Here is a 25301-nt window from a genome sequence, read left to right as displayed (position 1 = left end):
ACAGCCAGAGCACACACACACGCAGGGAAAACCAATTTCTTCCTCAATTAGACAAGCCATCACCAGTCAACGGTAGTGCTATTCCAAAATGTGTCCTCAAATCCAGACTATGAGTAAAACACATGCACTCACACACACACAGTGACAGGCGTGTGATGAGACCAACTGATAATTGCTTAGAATTAAATAATTCTAACAGTAGTAGTTGTAGTTCTATACTTGGCTCTCTACACACAGTTGTGTATGTAGAAGACCTCAGTCGTGTAACTTCCATGCTTTCAAACATATTCATGGATATTTCCACCCCTCATGTACTCCACAAACTGTTGCAATCATTTATTCACATCTCTTGTTACAGAGCAAACACACCTTTTTTTTACTCTCTTTCTTGCCGATCCACCCCACACACAAACACACACACACACACCCTTCACTGCTAACCTTCCACAGCTCTTGTCTCTCTTACACACACACTGGACCTTTCCCTGCCATTTAAACATACAATGCTCTTAATTGCTTTCACTGGAGTCCAGTCACAACTCCAGTCTCAACTGTACTGTGTGTATGTTTGTCTGTGTGCATACACTCACTGTGTGTCACACTCCTGTTCCACTTCTGCTTGCTGTTGGCTCTTTGCGGGGTTGCGGTGTATCCAGACACTCTCAGGTTAGCAGACTGGCAGTCAAACCAAAGCTTCTTTGATAAGGTGACTTGGGAAAAAATGTTCAGGGATACTAGTATCAAAAAACAGAGAGGGAAGTCGGTATCAAAGTGTTTATGTGTAAACACAGACCTTAGTGATGTACTCCTGTGGGTCAGTGATCACAGTGTAATACGACCTAAAATCTAGATAGTACATTACACAAGTGTAACAACACATGCTGCATAAGTTGAGAACTTAGACAACACATGCTTGTATGTGGCATCAGTATCTTGTGTGGTGTGGAGACGCTGTGTGAAATCTGAAATATGAGAGGAGAGATTTACCACTCACTACAATTTAAGGATGACAAAAGAGTCCAGAGAAAGCTTTGTCCACAAGGGACATAGCTGAAAACCAATATTTGATTTCTCCTGTTCTCAGGCCCTCAGGCAGCACTGCATTGAAAACAGACACCATTCTGTAGTGGAAATCACTAAAAAAATTAGACCTATGAAATCAGTGAATACACTTCAGCACTGCATGCACAAATGAAGTTATATCCAGAAGCACCGCTGCACCAGAGAGGCCTATTTAAGATGGACTGGGGTGAAGTAGGAAACTGTCCTGTGGTCTGACTAATCAAAATCTGAGATTCTTTTTGGATGCGGCGTCCTCCTGGCTGAAAAAAAAAAAAAAAAAAAGAGGAGAGGGAGCATCAAGCTCGTTATCAGCACACACTTCAGAAAGGCATCATTGATGGCATTCTGCACGTAGTACAACAGGCGTCAGCTCTGCAGTAGAGGAGAAGTCTGGGTGTTAAACCAGCTGGTCATCATGAAACTAAAATGATGACAGAGCGGAGCAAACTGTTTTACATTTTTATGACTGCTTTGGAATTTGATTTGTACAAGTTGAACAGCAGAAGTGGGCGACGACACTAACAAGTTTCAAGAGGACAAAAAACAAATAAAAGGAGGTGATAAAAGTCCACAAAAGCAGCTTTATATCTTCTGTTCTCTGTCATTGCCTCTTTTTTTCTCTCTCTCTCTCTCTGCATTAAGCTGCTTTCTGTATAAGATTTGTGGCCACTTTTAGTTTTTTATTTTCCCATTGCAACACATTCTCCATCACATAGGTACACACTGAGTAAAGGGAAAACCAGAGTCATTTCATTTTAAAATCGCCATTACACTTCCCGTGTGTATACCAAGCAGGAACCTTCAGGGCTCAGACTTGAAGCCCATGCGGAAGTGTCAGAACTTGTAGTTCACGCTGCAACCACTGGGGGCTGCTGACTCCAGAAGCGAGTCATTTCCCATAGACTCCCATGTTAAAATGGCTGACTTCACAGCAGAAATGAACATGTTTACAGCCTGCTACAAAAAACATTCTGGTCTCAAATGATAAGTTCCCTTCCTTTCTAGTGTCAGTTTTACAGGGGGTGATTTTTTTTTTATAACTCACTTGATTTAATTATATTCAACTTAAAATTACGCAATTATGGGCATTGCATCTTTGAGTGACAGGAAGTTGCTGCATCACAGCATGAGTTTCCTGCTTCCGCGACCGCCCGACCTCCTCAACTCCGCTCGTGCTCTCCCTCTTTGTCCATGTTTGGAGTTTTGGCGGACTGTGATGCTGCCAACATGGTGGCGGTCAGAGCGTCACGGAGCCTCCCACCGAGCCTCAAAACGGCTCTTCAGAAACAAACGGGTGACGTCCCGGAAGCTCTGTCCATAGTTTTTACTGTCATGTATACCAAAGTTGGCAGCAATTCATCCAGAGGGTACTCATGAGATTCTCATGAGATTTTTATATAGAAGGGAATAGAGCTAAACCATGATGAAAATCTCTCAGATTATTGCTGTGAGATTTACATGTTTGCTCTGCAGCTCCATAGGGTTTTTTCATTATATGGAAATTCTGTTTTTGGTGACAAAAATCTGGCTTTAAAGTTTATTCATATCGGAGTGTTGTAGGATTAGGTTAATTCTCTTTTCGTGGGTAATTTACATGATCCAGTCCAAATGAGGACCAGTAGATGAATCAGACATTTTAATTAGGCATTTTGGTGCCAGAGTGTGCACATGATCATGGAGGTGAAAGAGAATTCAAAAGGAGAGAGTGTTCTCCCAGCAACAGGGCCTTGGCCCAGTTGTAGTAGTGCCAGTTGTCGAACTGGACCATTGTCTAGACAAGCTGTTGTTTCTTGCGCTCCAACAATGCTTTCAGTTGTCAGCTCCTCTCTCCCCCCTTTGTACATTTGGAGGGTTTTTAGAACATATGGTCAAAATGGCAAAGAGATTACATCCACTCTGTTGAGTAAATATATTCATGACTGCTGCCTGTTTCTGCTTCACAGCGAGGAACTCCGCGCAAGCACACAGGCTGAAAACGGACGGGGATCGGACGACTTTAGGGCGCAGGAACAGAGTTGACACCATCACGTCCGAAGAACTCAGCCTCAAGCTACCCGACGGCGGGCGGAGAAAGCTGGAGTGCATGGCTGCCGTACACCAGCGAGAGGGCAGGGAAGATGCTAAAGCGGCGAAGGTTGCGGTGAGCTCAAACCTTCAAGCTCAAAGCCAACAGCGAGCCAAAAAGTAGCAGCTGTTGTTTAAAGCTGAGCCACAACAGGTTTAATTCCTGAAACATCACACGTGAGCCTTCATAGCAGTGTAATCTCTCCCAAAAATCCCCATGGCCTTTCACTCTCTGTTGGCTCCATTTGTTTTTTGTTATTAATTGTGAAGCCATGTCTTGTAGTTTTCACCCATGGCTGCAAATGCAAAATGTAATTCTGGCTGTGGTGCATGTCTGCCTGAGACATTTAACACCTTACATTTCCTCTGGTAAGAGTTGTGTTCTAGTTATTTCACACCTCTGTGACAGCCAATATTATACAAGAATATAACCGAGCTCCGCTCACCCCTACTTTTTGCTATTCAATTTGGATTTTCTGGGCTGATAACCACAACTTCATTTAGGCCAGGTCTGTGCATAATTCTGGGCTACTAGACCTGCAGGCAGATAAACTTAATATTGTATTTTTCCACATATATTTATCTTTACAACCAATTACAGGTGTTATGTTAGGACAAGTGTAGCCAGACACGTTTTGAGCATTCATAGTATTACAAGGATTTCAGTCCAGCAGATGCCACATCACGCATTTGTATTATGCATTTGTATACATTTACGTACATTTATAAAAACAGACACACGCAGCCACTGCTTTCACATCTAGCACTGTGTTTCTCAAACTGAAGACTAAAGGGTTAGAGAAGTGAACCAAAGGGTCACCAGTTCAAATACCCGGATCAGCAGGGTGGAACGTGTGGGTGGGAGGGAGTGAACGAGCAGCACTTCTTCCTGCCCACGTTAATAGCTGAAGTGCCCTTGAACAAGGCACGTACCCTTCATGTGTGCGCCGTGTTAATAGATGGGTTAATTGTCTGTGTGTAATAAGTGGGCAATATCAACGGGGCAGTACAGTATTGCAGTAAATGGTTGTTCTGAAAAAAGTAATCTTTCTACAAGTTTAGCTTAATCTAAACTATGTAGAAATGACACACTGAGTGAGCTCAGGACATTTATATCAACTTTATGTTTGTGTCTATCTTCTTGTTTGTTTGTTTCTTTGTTTTTTTCCGGTAATATCAGTCTAAAGAAGCCCAGTTCAAACCTGGTGGAGACCGCACCAAGGCAGAGAGCATCGCCAACATGCTGAGCCAGGCCATCACCACGGAGCACCTGCTGTATGCCAGCCTGGGTTCTGCTGAGTACATGGAGTTTGTCCTTAAAAACCCCTTCAACGTACCTCAGACTGTCACCATTCACAGTGACGACCCCGAGCTCAGGTAAGACCTCCGCTAACTGTGAAATGACATCAGACTGACACCCCCCATCCTTACCTTATACCTGTGACTCTAAAGCTGATAAAACTAAAATGTACTAGTTTTATATTTAACATTGGAATGATTTTACAAGTCTAGAGGTGTGCCTCCAGTCTAACGCACCAACTGTGAGCATGTGTTTCTGTTGTGTATGTGGTTTCCATTATCAGACCGTTACAAGCAATGCTGTACTGTGAAACTGGGTTCACACGTTCGCAATGTGTTTTCCTAAGGTGATGCTGAAGCTCTGGAGAGAGTTTTTGCATCCTATTTTCATCCCACTCTAGGAAATAATGCAGTGTCCTTACACATTACCCCTCCCAGTACGAGACATTTTCAATCAGTTCTTCTACCTATAAGCTGTTACTGAAACTTTGTGACCTGTATAGGTGGATTGTGATTATTCTGTCATACCTCAAGCTCATCCAACTGCTTAATTAATTTCATGAAATTTATTTATTATTTTATTTACTTTAATTTTTAGCCATTCACCTGGCTGCAGGTCGTAGCTGCTACAGTGATCACCACTTTTCGGCATAAAAGAAAGACTCGTATCCACAGTGTGTGTCAGTGTGAATAAATAAGATCAAAGGTTTCACACCTTTCACATTTCATTTACACACATACTGTAGGTACGTGAACAAAGATTCTCATTCCTGTGGTAGAACAATGAGTTGTCCTTGACACCGACTTGCAGAGGTAATGCTTTAATCCTACACATAGCAGCCATTATGGAGGATTTCAGTTTCCTGAAATCGGCCCGTTCTTGGTATCGCCGTGTTTGTTTCTTTCAGTTAGCATCACCGCTAATCCCCACACCCCCATACACTCACCCACCCACCCACCCACCCCTCTCTGAGTCTTTTGTTATGGATTCTGCTCATGCCTAAGCTTCGGATTAACATATATCACGTTGATCAACAAAGTCTGCAGAGTGCCAAGGATGCATCATCGTGGCATTAGCCCAGCCACCGGGCCTTACCAGATCTAATTGAGAGTCATCAATCCCCCTGTCTCCTCTCTGGCTTAGCACCCTGTTTATTTATTTTTTGATGAGGCAGTGTGACACTTTACACCGTACCGTCTGTCACCTCCATCAAGAGCACGGAAAGTGTAAATTAAGGAGGAAGTGTCGGATGTGCTTCGGCTGCAGTGCTCAGGGTGTCAGGAGTGAAGTGTCAGTGTCAGATCAAGATGATCAAGATTCATGGTATCAGTACTACACACCTGTGTTCTAGTGACAAATGTGACTGTGCTTTCTGCAGAAAATATAAAAAAAAAACATTGAGGAAGGAAAAAAAGGTAGAAATTGTTGATTTCACTGTTTCACTGATTTTTTGTGATGTTCAACAGAGCATTTTCACTTTTCAGTCTAAAAGTTTGTAATTTCACAGGATTTAGTTCCACTGCTGCTCTCGTCTTTGATGTGAGAAAAGAAGCTCTAGTATGTTCCCACTAATACATTTCACTGGCAGTTACATTTCTGTTTTTTGAGGTGGCGCTTTTGGTATTTTTGTTTTTGCATGTTGTAAACTGACACACAAGCTTGGAAGACCAAAGAGGCACACACACAGTGACAACCACAATCTGACAGATTGCGAATGATGAAGCAGTGGCAGCATGTGTTTAGGGAGTTAATTGGAAAAGTGGACGCTGAGTAGCTGAGAAGTGACATCAGGAAGCAATCTTGATTTGTGTCTCAATTCAGGCAGTGCATCCATCCAAGCATCCTGCATATGACAACAAACTGTCACAACAACACAACTTGCGAGGATGGTGGCTGATCAAAATCTAGCTCGGACTAACGCTCATGTGTATAAAGGCTGGCGGAAGTCCACAGAAAGAGGATGAGTGGTCGGTAGGGGCTATAACTTTCCTCTGGTTCCCCTGGGACCTTTGCTGTATTTTATTATAGTGTTTTAGAGCCTGTCATGAACTGTAGTTTTAAAGGTAGGGTAGGAGATTTCATTCTGATGCGCTTTTTGTTAAGTTAGTGTAACTTCTCTTTACAATCCGGTAGCAACCGATTAGTTCGGCAGTTTCGCTTTAAAACAAAGAATATTAATCATCTGTGGAAGCTATAAAACGCTAAAAACATCAGCCAATCCTACTAGGTGCCCCTGTGCGTATAGTTGGCTGGTTGTCACTCTCTTCCTGCTCTGCGCGCATCAGAGAGGTACGTGCATGATGGCCGAAGTCACAGACTGGTTGGGAGGCGTGGCTTCGGGGTGAACTCCAGAGAAAGGGGCGTGTGTTTACTTTCAAAATCTGGCTGACTCTCACTGAGTTTTCAAAATCTCCTACCCTACCTTTAAGTCGTTACTCCGCAGCTGAAACTACAATATTTCACTGTTGGTCACTTTGGAAAACCAAATGTTTACTGAGGTAGCACAGGCTGTAAAACCTCCAGTGACTTTACAAAAGTCCTGCTGTCATCTGAAGTTGTGACGTCCTCTGATGATCTGAGTTGTACAGTTACACAGAGAGAAGGTCCAATCACATCTCTGTAGGACAGCCTGAACCACAAGCAGTGGTAGAAGAAAGACTACGAAATATGCTGGAAGACACCATTGAACACAGACACCAGTTCTCAGACAAACATTGAAAGTGATGTAAGTCATCCTTGCATGAACTGGGCTGTACAGTTCTACAAATATCACATTCAACTACCAGTTCTGCAGTCTAGCTTGAACTCCAAGCAGTGACAGACGGAAGCCTACAGTGCATGCCTGAAGACCCCATAGCTGGAAACCACTAGAACAGAGACCTGTTTTCAGGCCAGCGTTGCAAATGGTGGAAGTGCTGGTGACTCCCCTGATGTCCTGCCGCCATCTGCAGCTGAAACATCCTCTGATAAACTGGACGTCACAGACTGAGGATCCAATGCCCAGCTCTGCATGTTCACAGCCTGAATCAAAAGCAGTGGCAAAGGGAACAGCACAGAGTCTGCCGGAAGAGACCACAGGCAGTGACCACCAAATCATTACATCAGCCCTTCTGCCATTGGCAGCTCTAACATCCTCAGATGAAATTCTCCAAAGCAGTGACAGAGAAATGGTGATCACCAAAACATTAGTAGCCCTTACACCATCTGCAGGTAACCGGACTTCACCGTGGTTGGAGACCACCCAACTACAAGTAGAGGAAGCCATATCTGACATCTGGGTCTGCATTGCTGACATCATCAGACCACTTGTGGTTATGGGAGGCGCCTCCATAACAGCGCTGGTCGAAGAAATCAGCACACTACTGCCCCAGCATGCAGGTCTCCTGGCAGATGTGATCCCTGACCCAGCCATCCCCCAAACATTCTTCCTTCTTACCGCTTAACACATCCGCACCTTAACACCACACCACTGAATTCCTGGTGTTCAGCCATCATTCAAGTCATTTCCATGTGTGCATCTATTGTATCCTGCATCACAAATATAATCTCCTAACAGCCACAACATGTACACAAACAACAAAACTGACCACAGTGCCTTTGTTTTCCTGGACTTCATGTCAGTGCAGCCTGGTCAGTGCATTGAGGTTACTTCCTTGTCAATATTTGACAGAGAACTTTCTGGAGAACACAAACACAGCCATGGGTCATCTCTTTGTTCTACAGAAACAAACCTGACCCTGGACCAGAATTCCAGCAGCACAGCTTTGAAGGCAAAGTACTTAGTGAAGAGCTCTGCTAGCTGGAGCTTTGATGTCTGCAGCGGTTTGAGGCCCAGAGGCTCCTCCTGACGTGGAGGACACGTTTTGCTACCTGTTGACATCCATTTTGCATGGCTGCCTTTAACACTTTAGAGAGCCCAGTTTGAGCTCAGGCTGGTGGCTAGCAGAGAGACAGGAGCTGCTTCTCTTCTCTCATTATTTCTCTCTCATTATCTGTCTTCCTTTGCACGGGTTGTCAGCCCCCCGTCCATTCTCTTTCCCCCCGCCGTTATCATTTTAAACAGCATCTTTGTTTTGTTTCTCCTCATTTTTTTGTTTACTCTGTTTTGTCTCAATTCATTTGTCTGACCTGGTTTTATTTCCTTTCTTTGAAAAAATAGCTTTTCATAGTGGCTCAGGTGAAACAGATTCATAGGCATGATGAGCCACAGGCAAAATGTTTTATTCCAAGTGCACAGGTGGGAATCACCAAAGAAATTTCATGGAATTGACTGTTGCATCTTTGCCTAATGTTAGCGAGGTGGAGCCCTGAAAAATTCATAAAGTCTCGCTCTCCTATTGAGAGAAATTCTTCCTTCTCCATGCCCATGGCCTGGTACCTTTGAAGTTTAAAGCAGCACTCCCCCTTGATGCATTTATGCGTGAAATTTTTGTTGCATTCAAAGGTAGAGGAAAGAGGAGAGATGAGACCTCCCTCTGCTGGAATGTGTTATCTGTTCCTGTTCTTTTCTCCCTGGAAATCCATTTGCGGAGAGGAAGGTGGAGGCTTCACTGACCTCAGTACAGCACTCGCTGCTGTACGTAATTAAAAGCAGAGCATTGTGTGTGAGTGGTGTGACTGCTTGACCATGAAAATTTAGTTCACTTCTATTGTTACCCATACAGTGAACTTTATAGAGGTCAATATCACCCTTTTTAGTCACAGACACCGGAGTGGGATGTGAAGTCTGATGCTAACGTTTGGTTCAGTCTGTAGATACAGCACTACCTGTAAGAAGGATCTCAGTCTAATAAAACCCATTACAACTACTACTACTTTCACAGTGGACTAAAAAAAACATACAAAACAAAGGGTTAAATCCTGACTGCACAGCTCATATGACATGAATTGTGTGGCTGTTGTGCACAAAATATCATCATACATTGTACATACAGAACATTGTATGTTGTCAAATCATATGATCTATAGTCACAGTTGCATCCTGTTGTTAACATAGCAGCGTTTTTACTTGTTAAAATGCACTTGTTGAAATGCATATAACAAAAGACCTACTGACATCTGCAGCGCAAATGGACACAATAGACATTTTTTTCCCCTGGTCGAATGACTCTGCAGCTGCACACACTAATTTTAGCCCCTCTTCCTGTGCACCTCTGGTGATAAATATAATAATTTTTTGTCACCTTAGCCACAAATGTGTATTTATCTGGTTCTGTACTGGCACAGATTTGCTGGTATATTGCTGGCAGGCTTGTCTTTTTTATAGAAGTCAATTCCCTCTGATTAGCGGGTTTCCCCCTGATTTAAAGTGATCGGCACAACAATTTATACATATACAGGTATACTAATATCAGGGTTTTGTCTTCAGTGTGAAAGGGGGCAATCACAAAATGATTCCTCACTAGTTAGAGCTCTGCAGTAATGGAAAATCCTTTTTAATGACCTCATGCCTTCGTCAGTATTTTAGTGTATCACTCTAACACTATATGATTGAGGAGCAAGGTGTTTAGATCAATGTTGATCCCCTGTGTTCTGTAAAAACCTCTTTCATATCATTCATGTTCTTTAATCCCTTTTTTCCAGTGTCATCACCGACACCGAGGAGTGGCGCTATTTTAAATCGCTAACCAGAACCCCTACCCTGCTGGAGGAGAACATGTTCCACATGGAGGAGGGTGCCCCGGATCCCAGGGTTTACCTCCGGCCTAAAGAGAGCGTCCACATTCCCCTGAAATACCAGAGCTTCCTCTGTGACCACACTATGGCTCTGCAGGTACTGAGAGGACCAGAACGTCACCTCGAGCAAGCATTTAGGACTTGAATGTGTTTCTAGTGCGAGAGCATCATGGGAATATATGTTGATAAAAGTGGAACTATCATCCAGATAAATGTCACTACACCTTAAGGTTGATTAACCATAGCTGATCTGTTCCAAAGGCAAGTCCTACACACTTAAATGAAACTCGAGCTTTGTAGTTAATTTGATGCCTGGAGTACAGTTCAACATTAATGTCACTTAAAGGTTTTTACGCCCTTTGGTTGTTGTGATCATTTACAGTTTCCTTTAGGCTGTGCAGATGTGATTTTTTCTTTACGGTTTCTTTTTTTTTGGTAGGTGTTCAATCTTGACATCAGTTCTGTTTCTTATCAAATCCTCACAGGGACCGAGCTTCCTGCCCGCGGGCCAAGGTTCTCAGGTGGCCAAGAAGAATCTGTCCAACATTATTGCTGCCAAAACTATCAAGGTACAGAGCGTGCTTCTCACGCTTCCTGCAGTATTTGCAGTTTATCTCCATCTGAAGTCTTTTTCCTCTCAATCCTAGATTTGTTTGTCTCCCAGCTGAGATTATAATAAGCTGTGTATTTGGGGTGCAATCTGGAAGCTCAGGGTGTTTATTTGTGTCGAGCGTTAACATATTATTATTATTAGTTTGCCATTGATTGAGTAAACTTTGTCAATTGTCAGGAAAACCTTGCTACATCATCAAGTTTGCACACACAGGCACGCACACACACACACACACACACACACTCCTAGACAACTCTTTGGGGAGTGTCAGTGCTCCTCCTCCTCTCTTCCTCTCATACAGTCATATCTCAGACACAAAGAACACTTTGAAGTGTCAACTGTTGAAAAAAAACAAAGTTACACTAGCCAGACAAGATTGTCAAAAATTATATGCTGAGAATGACTTTTATCTCACTAAGAGTTGTTTATCAGGCTGGAGAGTTAAACTTTCTGGGATTGGACGACAGGCTTGGCTAATCTGCTTTAAATGAAGCATAAAGTCTGTTATTTCACCATTTTAAAGCACTTATTCTGCTGATTATAGTGTGAAGTTTAGAGGAGGGAGAAACAGCGTGAATGCACTCACTGGCGTGAACTGTAGATAAGACCACATGCTCTGTATCCCCATAGGATGTAGTGTTTTCTGCGGCCCCTGTGATGATACAGCTGTCACTAAAATTAATGCAAAAGTTCATTCAAATTCAAATTCGGCCTCGCTCCCCGCAGATTAAAAACATACACTCACATCATTGGCACGTCGCTTTCCTCTGTAAGAAACAAGATATCCATCACCTCACACTAACCTGCCGTACCTCACAATAATCCTGTTGTTCGTGTAGAGAGTACAGTACCCTGAAGCTTTCCCATTGCACGGGCTGATGAAATATTTGCCAGTCTGCCAAGCCTGATACTTGTGTGTGTGTGTATGTGTGTGCGTCATGTGCCACTGTCAGCACTGCTGCTCTGAGCAAAAATCCTGTCAAGAGGTCAAAGAGGTCGGGGTCTGGATCAAATCTGTGTCCCGCTAAAACTGACAAGCCCCAACAGCAGAGCTGTCAGGATGCCAGCTTTGGCACCGCTGTCAGTCAGCACACATTATCAGAGCCAGATACGGGCCCCTCCTGTTACAGTAGGTCAGCATGGGCTCACAAATCTGACACATCAACAGTTTGGACAGCTGCTGTGTGCTTTATGAGCAAATTGTGGGAACTTCAGATATTTCCATTTTTTTGTTTATGCAGTTGCAATAAAATTCCACCAGGACTTGTTGTTGTATTGTACCATGCAACACACTCCAATACATTACACAACTCGTGTCATGTGTGTTTGTGGGAGTTTACATTCACACTGTATTCAGATTTGGATTGATTTTTACATAAATTACCCATTACTCAACAGCACAAATTTGACAATGTAGATATTTCACATTTTTCTCTTTTGTGGGAAATCTCACATTCCAGTTTTAAAAACTTAATACAGTACTTAACACGTTACCAGGTTGGAAAGTGAAGCATCTCATCTTCACATTTCTCATTTTTTCTGCGTTCTTTGAAACTTTAAACAGGCTATGTGTCTTTTTACACAGTTTATCTAGCTGCTCTACCATAAAAGCCTTATTTATATAACTGAAATTGCCTTCATGCAGCAGGTTCTCCATCTTAAATGTTAGTTGATTCCTCCAGGTGGTTCAGACTTAGAAATTTTTGCTTGGAGCTATTCCTCACCATAGTTTTACCACAAAGGTCCCAGCTTAAAGCTGAAGGGACTATGCATGAGTTATAATTCCGTATTTACTCACTGGAAGTAGATGCAGAAATTCACCCTGGCATCTCCTCAGATGTGACCCTGTGCTTTAATGCTTAACACACTGGTGGTACTGTCCCTGAGGAATAAAGCTTCAACAAGTTCACTGTAAAGCATGCAGCTAGAAGTATTAGGATAATTGCATTTAACATAACATAATCACAATGGTTAATTTGATCCTGGACAAGGCCCTAAGTTGTCACAAACTATATTTTTTTGGTTATTAAATGTAGGTTGGGTGAGAAAAGTTGTGTCAGTTAATACACTTCTTCTTCTACATACTAACTTGTTATCTGGGGTCATAGAAGTCGAGTATAAGATGGCGCAGTGTAGATGAGCAGGTTTGCGAATGCCTGTGTACTGTGTGTGTAGCTGTCATATTTAACCACATGGAATTAGTGCAGCTGTATGTATAAACACATTTGTGGTGATTTGCACAGATCCTGAGGGCTGTTTTTAATGCAGCAATCTTCAAAGCATATTCTGTCAGTCTGTGGGGGTTTCTCAGTTGTCGGATTGCAAACCAACTTTTTATATTCCAATGTGCAGTGCGCGCCTTCATCATCACACTCTCTGGTGGATTTTTTTGAATAAAGCTTCTCCAAGGTTGTTTTTTTTTTTTGTATAAATTGTTTAGAGCTGGATCGCCTCAGGAAGCAATTCTAGCATTGTTTGAGGGTCCCCCCCCCCCCACACACACACACACACAGCTGATCTAATGAAATTAGCTTAAACTAGAGTTACTCTTTCATAAACATGACCTGGGTTAAAGATACAAGGTCTCTTCTTTATGACTCACTGAGTGTCAAATAAAATAACAGAAGAGCTTGTAAGGTTTTTGAAAATGATCGTATTTATTCACAGTAAATCAATATTCTTGCTCAACTGTGACCTTTTTTCCTTATATTTCTGCACAACCTGTCTCATTGTGTAATGTCACGATATTCTAATTCTCAGAATTTAGATTAGAGATATTTTAGTATGGCTAATTTTTCACCTTTCCTCCTCAGGTTGTGTTCAAAGCAGAAGATGGGAAGCCTATGGCCATCTGCCAAGTGAACGTGGAGCCGACACCGCACGTTGTCGATCAGACTTTCCGACTCTACCACCCCGAGCTTTGTTTCTTGAAGAAAGCTATCCGCCTGCCGCCTTGGCACAACCCTGCAGGTTGCACAGATCACCCCCCCCCCACACACACACACACACAACTCACACCCCATTTTTATTAGCATGGGTCTCATGCTCAAACGAGTGAATCCCTCTTCACTCTCCAGGATGAGCATAAACTTGTATGTAAATGCGCACATACACAAATACAATATAATATCTACACAGCACGGGTGGTCAACAAAAATAATGTGTTCCACTGTACCTTTATATTCCTGGTAACAAAATAAGCAGGAAATGAAAAGCAAGAAAATAAACACATATGGAGCACATACACATGTATGAATAAAATACATCACCATGGACTTGTAGTTTAAGTGGGAGCTGTTTCCATTCACCATGTAGCTTCCATGTTTACTCTCAGTATATTAATCTGTCTCCTCTTTTCTCTTTTTTTTAACGGGTCAACCAGTTGTAGACCCAGACAGCAGGACGTGTATCGACGTTCGCTGCAGCGACCCAAACGTCATCTGCCAGACCAGGATGCTGGTGAGAGAGAGCCACATGATTCTCTTCACTAATTCACTAATCGCTAATATTAGCATGAGATTATTTAAGCATCCTGTCATTAAAAAAGTTGTTGTGATTGCCCTTACATATGCAATACTAATGCTTTTCTCTGTCTTTTACGCTGTCTCTGTCTAGGTGCCAGGGGAGCCTCAGGATGTGTACTTGAAAGTGCCAGGCAGCCCCAGTCCAAACATAAAAATGTTTTTCGTGATGGTTTTCACGTATGTATTATTTACTGACCGGGCAAACACACACACACAGCTTAGCCTGAAGAAGCATTCCATTTTAGACCAATTAAATTGTTCACGCAGGCTTGAATCAATTAAGTAATCAGATGGAGGTTTGGTGGTCTGACCGCCTGAAGTAAAGCGATCAGTCTCTCTAGTTTTTCAAAGCTCCATCAGGATTGTGTGCAGGTCTGTTGGTATATTTGCCTCTCCTGAAATGTCATTCTTACGTTGACTGCTTTCGTGTTTAGATTCTGTGTTTCCCATCTTTGTGCTGGAGGCCTAACAAATGTGCCCACTGTATTGTCTTTCTCGTAATTGCAGCATTTACCGAGCCTATTTTCAGGCTAGGTTACTTGCTTCTGTTAAGAGGACAGGAGGACAGAAACTTGGATTGTTCATATCCAAGTGCATCTATTTGTGAATTATGACATGGACACAAAAACAGGGAACCATAATTAAAATGGTACTACATAGCACCGCAGGTAATCAGAAGCTCCACATGACACCATTAATTCGATTCTTCTGAGAGATTTTTATTGAGTTCTCCACCATGACAGGCATCTGTTTGTGTTGCCTCTGAACCAAGGACAGCAATGGCCAGCTTGTCCATCTGTCGGTATTGACTTTATATCACCTCATTAAGAATTCACCTGTCTGTCCATTGACATTTGTCAATAAAGTTCGACAGCTCCAAGGCCTGGAGGATTGCTTGCCTTGCCTGCCTAATTATGCTAACACAGGGGTCTTAGGTATAGCGGGTATCTCTTGTTCAGATCGGTCAGAAGAAGCCACAGCTCAATCTGACTGGTCTCCATATATAAATTTCTTGTATTTGTCCACACAATTGTGTCCTGTCTCTATGGCGCTTTGTCCCGATTTCAAGCTTTGCTAAAGCATGAAATCCGCCAATCAAAAATGTCTTGAGTGATATATCAGAAATTGGACCCAGGTGTCCAACAGCTGATCAGGAGCAGCTAATCTGTGCTCACACAGCAAACCACACCCGGCGAGGCCAGGAAGTCATCATACTGGTCTGCAAAATTTTCCATAGGGCCTCAAAATGATGCTTTTCATATACAGCTCTTCTTAGTTTTCAAATGTTCCACTGCAGGAATGACAAGTGCAAATCAGTGTGTACTGTATAACTCTAAAAATGTCGAATACATCACAAAGTCACTTATCAGCAGCTTCAGGCATTTCTTATGTGTTCACTTGAATCCTGTTCCAAACATCCCCGACTGCTCCTTGAGTGCTGTTGTGTCAGAGTAAAGCTGGGAAAGGTGGCTGGATCACCTCCCACTCTCAGAGCCGACGAAGGCCGCCGAGACCCAATTTCCTTCATCTCAGCAGCGAGGCGACGACGAGGATGTTCCTGCTTATTAAAATGCTAGTACAGCCATAGATCAGCCCTCCTCATCTCCATCGTCGTGCTACATCTCCAGAGGCCTGTAGCTTAATTGTTCTTGATGAGTTTTTTTTTTTTTTTTTTTAAACCCCCCTCTCTGTCTCTGTAGTGATAAGTGGATGGCTGCACCCTCACAGATCTGGCAAATGTATGTACATTTCTTGGAGCGGGTGGATGTCAGCTGCGTGAGTGGCCAGCGCACCTGTCAGTCAGTGGTTCTGAGGGGGAAGCAGGCTGTTCGCAAGGTCAAATGTTTCTCATCACATCCGAAGGAGATTGAGGTACCAATATGAAAAAATATACTATCTACTATATATGTATATATATATATATATACATATATATATATATATATATATATATATATATACATATATATATATATATATATATATATATATATATATATATATATATATATACATATATATATATATATATATATATATATATATATATACATATATACATATATATAAAATATATTATAGACCATATAATATAGCACTTTCTTCTGCCCAAGGCGCCAATAAAGTGCTATTGACTCTTTCCACAAATTATAACCCCAATCCTGACCAGGTAATCTGATGTTGGAATTATTTTCTATTTAACCACTCCATGGGAATATTTGACTGAATTGATGGCAACTACCTATATACTTCATATACTAACTATTGTTTTGCACATATTAACATTACCAAAGACAATTTACAAAATTATATTATGTAAATGTTTTTGTATATGCGTCTCACAGTTACTACAACCCAAAACCCTCATCTAGTTTCTGCAGAAAACAATCCAAATGGATAAACGCAGCTAAAATGAGGCTAACTATAATGAGGTTATGATTTGTCCTCCTTTATTAAGTGGGTAAAATGCAGCAGGGGGAGCAAAACACAGAAAAAACAGATCAAACAACACAGCGGATTCATTCGAACATTTCTAATGAGAACTCAGGAGCTTTTGTTCTTGACGAATCTCTTTCAGTATTAGCAATTTTCAAACTGCACGTCTAAAATGATTTTATGTAAATTGCTCAGCCAGAAGCAGGAAACAGTGGAATAGTATCAGTCTCTTTTGTAATAACCCCAGGTTGAGACTGGAGTCATTATCTACAACATATAAATGCAGATTGACGGCGTAATGGCTCTTTTTATGTCATTTCATTGGTTTTATTAGGTTCCTTCATTACCTCCTGCAATCATGTCAGATCATGTCAAGACACAATTTGACACAATCGGAAAAAAAAAATTAGCAGCGGCTCTATGCACTCTGAACATATGAGAATATGTCCCAGGAGTGTCAGATCGCCCTCTATTTTTAATACACTGTTTTTTTATTCATAACTGAGTACAAGAGCATATAGAGTTCGACCATACGTCTCACTGCAGTGCAGTAAAAGGGCATTTCATATTACTTAACCTTATTGAAAAAGAATTGATGGACTGTCACAGCCACCGGTATGACCCAAACATGTCCTCCCTGTAGAAATAGAGTCCTGGCTGCTAAAGCGACAGATGTATTTTTAAAAGATTTGACTGTGTGCATCAGCAGCTGCTTTGATCTGACTCTCAGCAGGTTAGCTCACTGAGGAATGCACTGGAGGAGTCATAAAACAGGATAAAGCTCAGCGTTGGAGAATAGCTTTGCTTTTCTCAACAGATTGAAAAGGAGCTGCGCAGTAAATCTCATTCTCACATCCTTACGTCTGTCACTTTTCTTCTTCTCTCGTTTCATTGTCTGCCTCCTCTCTCTCTCACTGAACCTCATTCACTTCTGTCTCCTCTAATCTGTGCAGCTTCTTTACTTCCCTCTCTCTGCTAAACACATTAATGCTGACCCTTTTACTTCTTCCCTTTCACACTCGACTCTATCACCCTTTCTCATAACCTAACCAATCAACAACATCTCTTTCTTCTTGCTGCCAAACCCAATCAACTTTTACCATCCGCTCCTTCTCTCCATATAGGTGGACCCGGCAGGTGTGTTCGTTTTGCCTCCTGCCGCCGTGCAAGAGCTGCAGCTGAAGGTGCAGCCATGGCAGGCCGGCAGCCGCTTCCTGTATGTGAACGCGGTGGATGTGGAGCAACGCCGGCTTGTCACGGCCTGGCTGATCTGCCTCAGTGTCCACCATCCTGTGCTGTCAAAGGTAGGAGGATGTTTTTCTGGTTTCGCTGCATAAAACATAGGGACTTTTTTTATTCTTTCTGACTTTATCAGCAGCAGGATACTGTAAACACAGGGTCAGGTGTCTGCTCCAGGCCAAAGAGCACTGCAGCTGCCACAAACCTGCTCATCACCCATCTGCATGCTCTACACATTATTTCAGTTTCATTGCAGTTAATAGACGGCCTCTGTGACTGCATCATTATAATTTCACACCTTTACAACTAAAAAAACAACAGAAAAACCGAGCAGCAGTATGTAATAGGGCTGCAACTAATGACTATTTCAAGAGTCGACTAGTTATCGACTACCTTAATGACAAGCCGACTAATAGTCAACTATTTTGGATCGCTAATTTGGCCTTGCTTCATCCGCCTCCGTGCTGCCAACTCAGGACCTCTTGCACCCAAACCGCCAATCATCCCACTACACCACGGGCCAGAGAACCAATTTACCGCTGCAAATGCCTTGCACTTGCATGCCATGCGATTACATCACTAACGACCCGTCAACTAATAAATTAGTTGTCGACTAATTTTGCCCTCGACTATTAGTCAACAAGTCGACTACTCGTTGCAGCCCTAGTATGTAAGGTTGCACATTAATTTTTGTTCACACAGTGTACATTGTGTTGCTTTGTCTTAGTCCATCATTACCTTAGGCCTCCATGTTTGACCTATCAGGGACTTCAGGTTATTACAGGTCATGCAGAGCACAAACAAACTTAACACAACAATTAACAAAATGAAATTAACTGTGTATAAAGATGGACCACTCATTATTTCCCATTAATTATAGAGACACAGCCCACCATGGTCTTTACTGAGCACGAGGCTTCTGGCAACAAAACCAGTGGTTGTCTTTTCATATCGTGTCTAAAAAAAACTTGAGAGAGCGGATAACATTTCGCTGAAATCTGACTGTTGTTGGGTTTGATTCACTATTACAGTGAGAGTCATACAGCAGCGTGGAGGAACAGAAACCGCTTTGAAGAATTCAATAGCACGAATAAAATGCTGGGCCAAACACAGGACCCTGAGAACACAGGAATTACTCTGTGTCATTTGGACTCGGTATCTCTTTTAAGCTGTATGTGGTAATTGCTATCATGATTTTAGATTAAATCCACACTTTTTTTTTACTTCCTTTACAGCGCCAGTATGATGAACAACTCCATTAAAAGCCTTTGTACCTCAGTGGTGACTCAGAAGTCCCATTCAGTGCATGGTTCTTAAGGCCAGCTGGACATTCCCAATCCCTTTATGGCTTTTGTCAAATAAGAACTATATACAGCAGATCTCAGTGCAGCACTCAAAGCCAATCTCCTCTATAACTGCTCTCTGCTTCTTTAAACCAAAAAGTGACTAACTGTATTACTTACTCAGAAATACACCTGCAACATTCTGATATATGTATATCTGTATCTGTATATTTTTAATGATGACGCTTGTGTATGATAATGAAACATTTCATACCAATGACCTACCTGTGTGTGTGTGTGTGTGTGTGTGTGTGTGTGTGTGTGTGTGTTTACAGGCATTTGAAGTGTGTGTCCCAGTTGGTGGTGGGCGTGGCAGCTCTAGAAAAATCACCTACACAAACCCGTACACCGGCAGCCGCACGTTCCTGCTCCGCTCAGACCATCCAGACCTGCTGCAGTTCAAGGAGGATACATTTAAGGTAAGAGGAAGCCATATTGTTCTCTCTGGGTGCTCCGGCTTCTTCCCACATTCTAAAGACGTGCTAGGTTAATTGGTGACTCTATAATTGCCCGTAGGTGTGAGTGTGAGTGTGAATAGTTGTTTGTCTGTGTGTTGTCCTGTGATGGACCGGTGCCCTATTCAGGGTGTACCCTGCCTCTCAGCCATAGCTAACTGGTGACCCTGCACTGCAAGATGAAGCAGGTTACTAGATAATGGATGGAGGGATGGAAGCCACACTGGACATGGACAAATGAAGAAATGTTCCTCATTCATAAAAGCCAGTCATATTAATTCTTTTTATGTTACGCAATACAAACAATTAGTCTGGCAATGGATGTTCAATAAACTGCCTGCGGCACGCATTTAGATTTAGACAAACAGAGAGGGCAGCTCTCTCAAATGATCGCTCCATATAACCAGCAGCGGATGTTTCGAATAATGGATCTTGGCAAGTCAGGCTAAGCTTCATCAGATTAGATAACTAAACACAGGTACTCACAGTGAGTGTAAAGTATCTTATTAGTTTTAAAGGTACAGTAAGTGCTATTTATCAACAGTTATATGGACAAAAGTATGTGGACACCCAGCCATTGTATGTGGTTGTGCGCCTTCATCAGTGTAGTTCCCTGTCCAGCCTGTTAATCATATGTAAAGTTTGACTGGTGACAGGTTCTCCAACATCAAACTGGAAAGAACATTTCTGTAAAGCCAACAAATACACAAAGCTGTCGTTTAAATCTTCATTATAAGAAAACTGTACCCTGCTGTATTTTATTGTAAAAAGAATCCAACATTCAGTCACATAAAAGGACTCTTTTGTAAAGAAGAAGGATGCACCTGATACGTTCTTTGTTACAAGAGAACAGAAGGAAGAATTGGTACCTTAGCAACAGCTGTGACACAGTCTACGCAAAAATGAATCCAGACCCTGAAATAAGACACAACGTAAGTTAGATGTTTGCTCTTTCTTTAGTAAGTTTCAGACTGAACTAAAAAAAAAAGGAGACTGAATTGCTTTCTGAGTGCACTGTAAGTCTTGTTTGTATTTTCAGTAAGAATTTAAGCTACAGCAGTGCAACACACTTGTTTTTTTCAATGGATTAGGGATATTCTAGTGTTGAATTTTTCAACAGCGATCCACACTTTACACAGCATTGTTGCTCTTCTATTCAGTCACGACTTTGCTACACTGCAGCATTATGCACCACATTGTTAAAGCTTAAGGAAACATTTTGACCTTTAAAATGATTGTGGAAAAATAAGGCAAAACTCTCAGCATTACCTAAAGGTAGACATTTGTTTCTATAACAGGTGACCGAAAGACTGGAGTAACTTTATATTCCCAGCTGTGAAAAATGATTTCCTTAATTATCCTTTAGGACACAATGGAGGAATATAACAGAGTCATTACCGCTGCTGTTTTGTCCCTGTGTGGTCGACCTCACTGTCTCTAACGGCTGATTTACTCACACTCAGACATGTACCCTCAGAGTCGTTGCTGTCGTTGCCTTTCATTTGCTGGTGTGTCATAAAATGGAAAAACAAATTGGAAACCATCATTTTAAATTAAGGAATAAATGAATGATCTGCAATGGGAGCCTTTTTTCCACATCGACTATTAAAAAGCCTCGCCGCTGTCGGCCAGAAGACACTGCATCAATTAGACAGGAGGTGGGCAGAGTGAAAAACAGCCCATCGAATTTTCCCATCTTGTCAGAGAGGCTGCAGGTGTCTTATAAAGAATCCACTGTGCCATTAAGCAAATGCAGAGACACTTTTTCTCTTTTTTTTTGACATAACTACCTCAACATGATAAAAAACCAGCTGTCAGGACAAAAAGTAAAAGCAGAGATCAATACGGCTGTGCTTTTGAAGAAGATTACAGCATAAATCCCCCAAATTGATCTGTATTTCTGTTGTTGGCTATTACAGAAAATACATTCCGCGTCTGAGAGAAGTAGCGCGGTAACCAAGAAATGACCAAATAAAGACTGTGAACCCACACAACAAAAAAGCTTTAGAACATTTGTCACTGTCTCATTTTAATTAGATAAAAGAAAAGCTGCACTGAGCTGCTGTGGATTAAAAAAAATATAATAATATGAGGAGGTTAGAACAATTAATGAAATCATTTGCAGGTCACTCTAAATAGCCCGTAGTTGAGAGTGTGAGTGTGAGTGGTTGTTTGTGTGTGTATGTTGGTCTGTAATGGACTGGTGACCTGTCCAGGGTGTACATCGCTTCTCGCCCATAGGTACAGCTGGGATAGGCTCCAGCCCCCCTTGACCCTGCACTGCAGGATGAAGCAGATGGATGGATGGATGGATGGATGGATGGATGGATGGGTGCATCCACCCTGTCCACATTTTAGCTCCTTTAAATTGTGACAAATGTTCATATAATTTCACAGATATCCTCACACATGCACACACAATCGTGAGTGATGTTGGGTGGAGACTCTGTCGGCATTCGAGGGGCCAACCCTACTGAAACACTGATTACATTATGACCGTAGACTGTATATATACATAAGTATGGACAAAGAGACCATGATGGCTACCACTGGTGTCTCAAGTGCCATCTTGAGTTCCTAACAGAGACCCTGAATGTCGCTGTGTGGTCAGCACCAAACTCTGCCTAAACTCCCAATATAGGCAAGGAGGTGGAGCATGAGGTGGTGGAGGTGGTGAGGTGGGCGATCAGTTGCAGAAGCAGGAAGCTCACAATGTAAGTTAGCACCAATAAATGAATAAATGCCGAGTGCTGGTATTTATAGGCCTTCAGCGGATACATTGACACTGACCAATGCTCACGGTGTTACTATTGGACACAGTGAAAGTGTCAGTAACTGCTAGCATAGATGCTGTTTACTCACGATAGCTCAGCATTAGCATTGTTTTAACACTACAAGCAGATAGATGCAAAAATTCAGTATTAAGGGTCATCTTTCCTGTGAATTCCTAATGTTCTGAAGTTTCAACAGTATGTCTGTAAACTGTGGTCTTTGTAGACAAATACACAGCAGCGGTAAATCTAATGGTCTGCGCTGAGGATGGAAACAAATCCTGTTTATCATGAGTTCTGCATGACAGGAGGACACGGCTGAGCAGACACTGAAATGAGACGATCTGACTCACAAAACAAGACGGAGCGACTTGTAATTCAAATGTAGATGTTTCCTTGTTAAGGAGAGATCCCAAAGGGTTCTTCAATTGTTTCGGATCTTTGTGAAGCAGTGTCTCCATGGCTGTTTGATCGAAAACAGTTTTTGGAAAATATTATTCACAGTGAGGCATTGTTTTCACCTCAGAAGGAAGAATCTGTTTTGTGTTTTTGTTTCGAAAACCCCTGAATGGGTGGTGAAGTTGATTTAGATCTGTAACGATTTGTAAAAGGGCAGTGATGAAGTTCGCAGCCTGAGGTAGTCTATTTCAGAAAACACACCAAATTTATTTTTCAACTTGGTCCACTCCTACACACTTGAGCTATTATTGACAGTACCGAGTCGAGATCCTCTGACCTCACACTTGGAAAAAAGTACAGCCGTTCACCAACTTACTGGAGAAACAGTGACATGACTCAATGAAGATATTTGTTTCATGTGGAGGTCAGGACGAAGAGGTCAAGTGATGAAGATTTCCTTCATCCAAAACATTCATTTCATCTATTCTTAAATGAGATATAATAACACTAACATCATGTATATACATGGAGGCACTTATACACATATTTAATCAAAATAACACATGGTATTTGATTCAGTTATGTTCTGCATGAAAACTGATGTAATATTATTAAGTCAATCTCATATTACTGTCACGACATGGTGTTATTTATGGTTTTGGATGTCCTTGTTTTGGGTTTTTAGTTAATCTGTGCTTAGTTATTGTTATTTTCCCGCAGTTCTGGTGTTTTGTTTTCCTGGGTTTGTGTTTAGTTGTCTAGTCTTGTCTTGTGTTTCCTGTTTTACTTTGGTAGCCCTGTCCTCCCTGTGTATTGTCTCGAGTTTTGCTTCCTGTGTTTTCCCTCCTTGTTGATTACCAGCCCTGCCCTCATGTGTGTCGCCTGTGTCTCATTGTCTTCCCTGGGCCCTTTGTATATAGTCTGTGTCTTCCCCTTTGTCCTTGCTAGTTCGTCTCGTCTGGTGTAGGGTTTGTTTGTTTCATGTCTCGTCCATGCCATGCCATGCCTAGATCCTCGCCTACCATGCCATGTACTTCTGCCTGACCTCGGGGTGCTTCAGGTAGTTGCCTTGTTCATGCCTTGTATTTTTGCTTTTGCCGTTTATGCTATTGCCTGTTTTTCTGGATCTGGTTTTTGCCACGCTAAGTGTGATTTTTGGTAAGGTTATTTTGGACTCTCCTTTTTGACCACGCTAGTGTGATTTTTAGTTTTGTATTGTTTTGCCCTCCTGGCCTTTAAATAAAAGACTTTTTTTGAACATCTAAACTGCTCTGCGTCCTGCAACTGTGTCCGCTCCTCACAAAACCCTGACAATTACAAGCAGTATACAACATCATGCCTATGTTTTCGGAGGGTAGAAACAGTTTTCCAAAAACTGTTTCAACCCTCTACCCTGAGGCTGTTTGATTCCTTGACATTTAGTATAGTGTATATGGCACTGAAGGTGTGGAAGATACTGCATGTTATAAACAGTATATATGCTTGTTTGCAGTAGTTGGTATATTAGATGCTTGAAACCTGTTCCACTGCAGCGATAATGACATAAGCCCTGTCAACATGGTCATTCTTCTTCTTCTCCTTGGATGTAGAGTAGTCTGCTTGTCCTTTAAAATGTCAATATACCTTGATTGATTAATCATGGCCGACTGCAGCATTGAGGAAACACAGACCATCAGTATGCTATGGTTGCTCATGGTGTCCATTTACTTTTGGCCATGTGGACAGAACTTTGGGTTTTATTTAGCATAAAAAATATTAGGAGCAAACTTGCAGGTAATAAAATTAATAATAATAATAATGTAATGTCGTGTAATTCAGGCTAATATTCAATCCTTATTTAAATTTTCTAAATTATTGATGATTTATTGGTTACATTTATTGTCTTTTGTCTTTAGATCGCCGGTGGAGAGAGTTACACCATCGGGTTACGATTTGCCCAAAGTCAGAGTCCCGGCTCAGCGGAAATCCTGGTCTATGTGAACAACACGGAAGAGAAGACGGAGGAGACGTTCTGTGTGAAAGTCAGCTATTCATGATGGTTGGTTTCAAACAGCCAGTAGAAGCTCCTGCCTCAACTACAAAACTACAAGTTTTAGTTAAACTCAGATGAGTGCAGGGGAGCTGTGAATTTTCTGTATAGTAGGTGTCACTTTGTAATACACAATTTTTAAAAAAATAAATCAACATTTATAGCATACATACTGTTTTCTTTTCTTGATTTTCTTTTGTACAGGGTAAGTTTTCCTGAAGAAAACGATGTGAATGAATTCTGTGAGCCAGCAAACAGAGCTGCTTAGACTGAAAAGCTTGAAACTCATTTACTGTGCTAATCCACCACTTGGAGTAAATCTTTCCTTTAGACAAAGTACCCTCCAGATATAAGTCAGTCCCAAACAAAAATAGACTGCACTGAACCTCA

The 25301-nt window shown here is 41.8% G+C and overlaps 1 protein-coding gene across 1 annotated transcript in view; it reads left to right on the top strand.

The window, feature by feature from the left end:
* nphp4 (nephronophthisis 4) overlaps positions 1-24918 on the top strand; it is a 141348-nt gene extending 116430 nt beyond the window's left edge. The window contains exons 19-29 of the mRNA XM_028409859.1: positions 3006-3202; positions 4307-4503; positions 10010-10199; positions 10588-10671; positions 13529-13685; positions 14098-14174; positions 14331-14416; positions 15940-16111; positions 17800-17979; positions 19533-19676; positions 24778-24918. Of these exons, the coding sequence (XP_028265660.1) occupies positions 3006-3202; positions 4307-4503; positions 10010-10199; positions 10588-10671; positions 13529-13685; positions 14098-14174; positions 14331-14416; positions 15940-16111; positions 17800-17979; positions 19533-19676; positions 24778-24918 (1625 nt within the window). The remainder of the gene's footprint in view (positions 1-3005; positions 3203-4306; positions 4504-10009; positions 10200-10587; positions 10672-13528; positions 13686-14097; positions 14175-14330; positions 14417-15939; positions 16112-17799; positions 17980-19532; positions 19677-24777) is intronic.
* The last annotated feature ends 383 nt before the right edge of the window (positions 24919-25301 follow it).

The sequence above is a fragment of the Parambassis ranga genome, chromosome 7, assembly GCF_900634625.1.
Source record: "Parambassis ranga chromosome 7, fParRan2.1, whole genome shotgun sequence".
NCBI classification, from domain to species: Eukaryota; Metazoa; Chordata; class Actinopteri; family Ambassidae; genus Parambassis; species Parambassis ranga.
The sequence above is the reverse complement of the archived record's forward strand: the minus strand, read 5'-3'. Positions and strand labels throughout refer to the sequence as shown.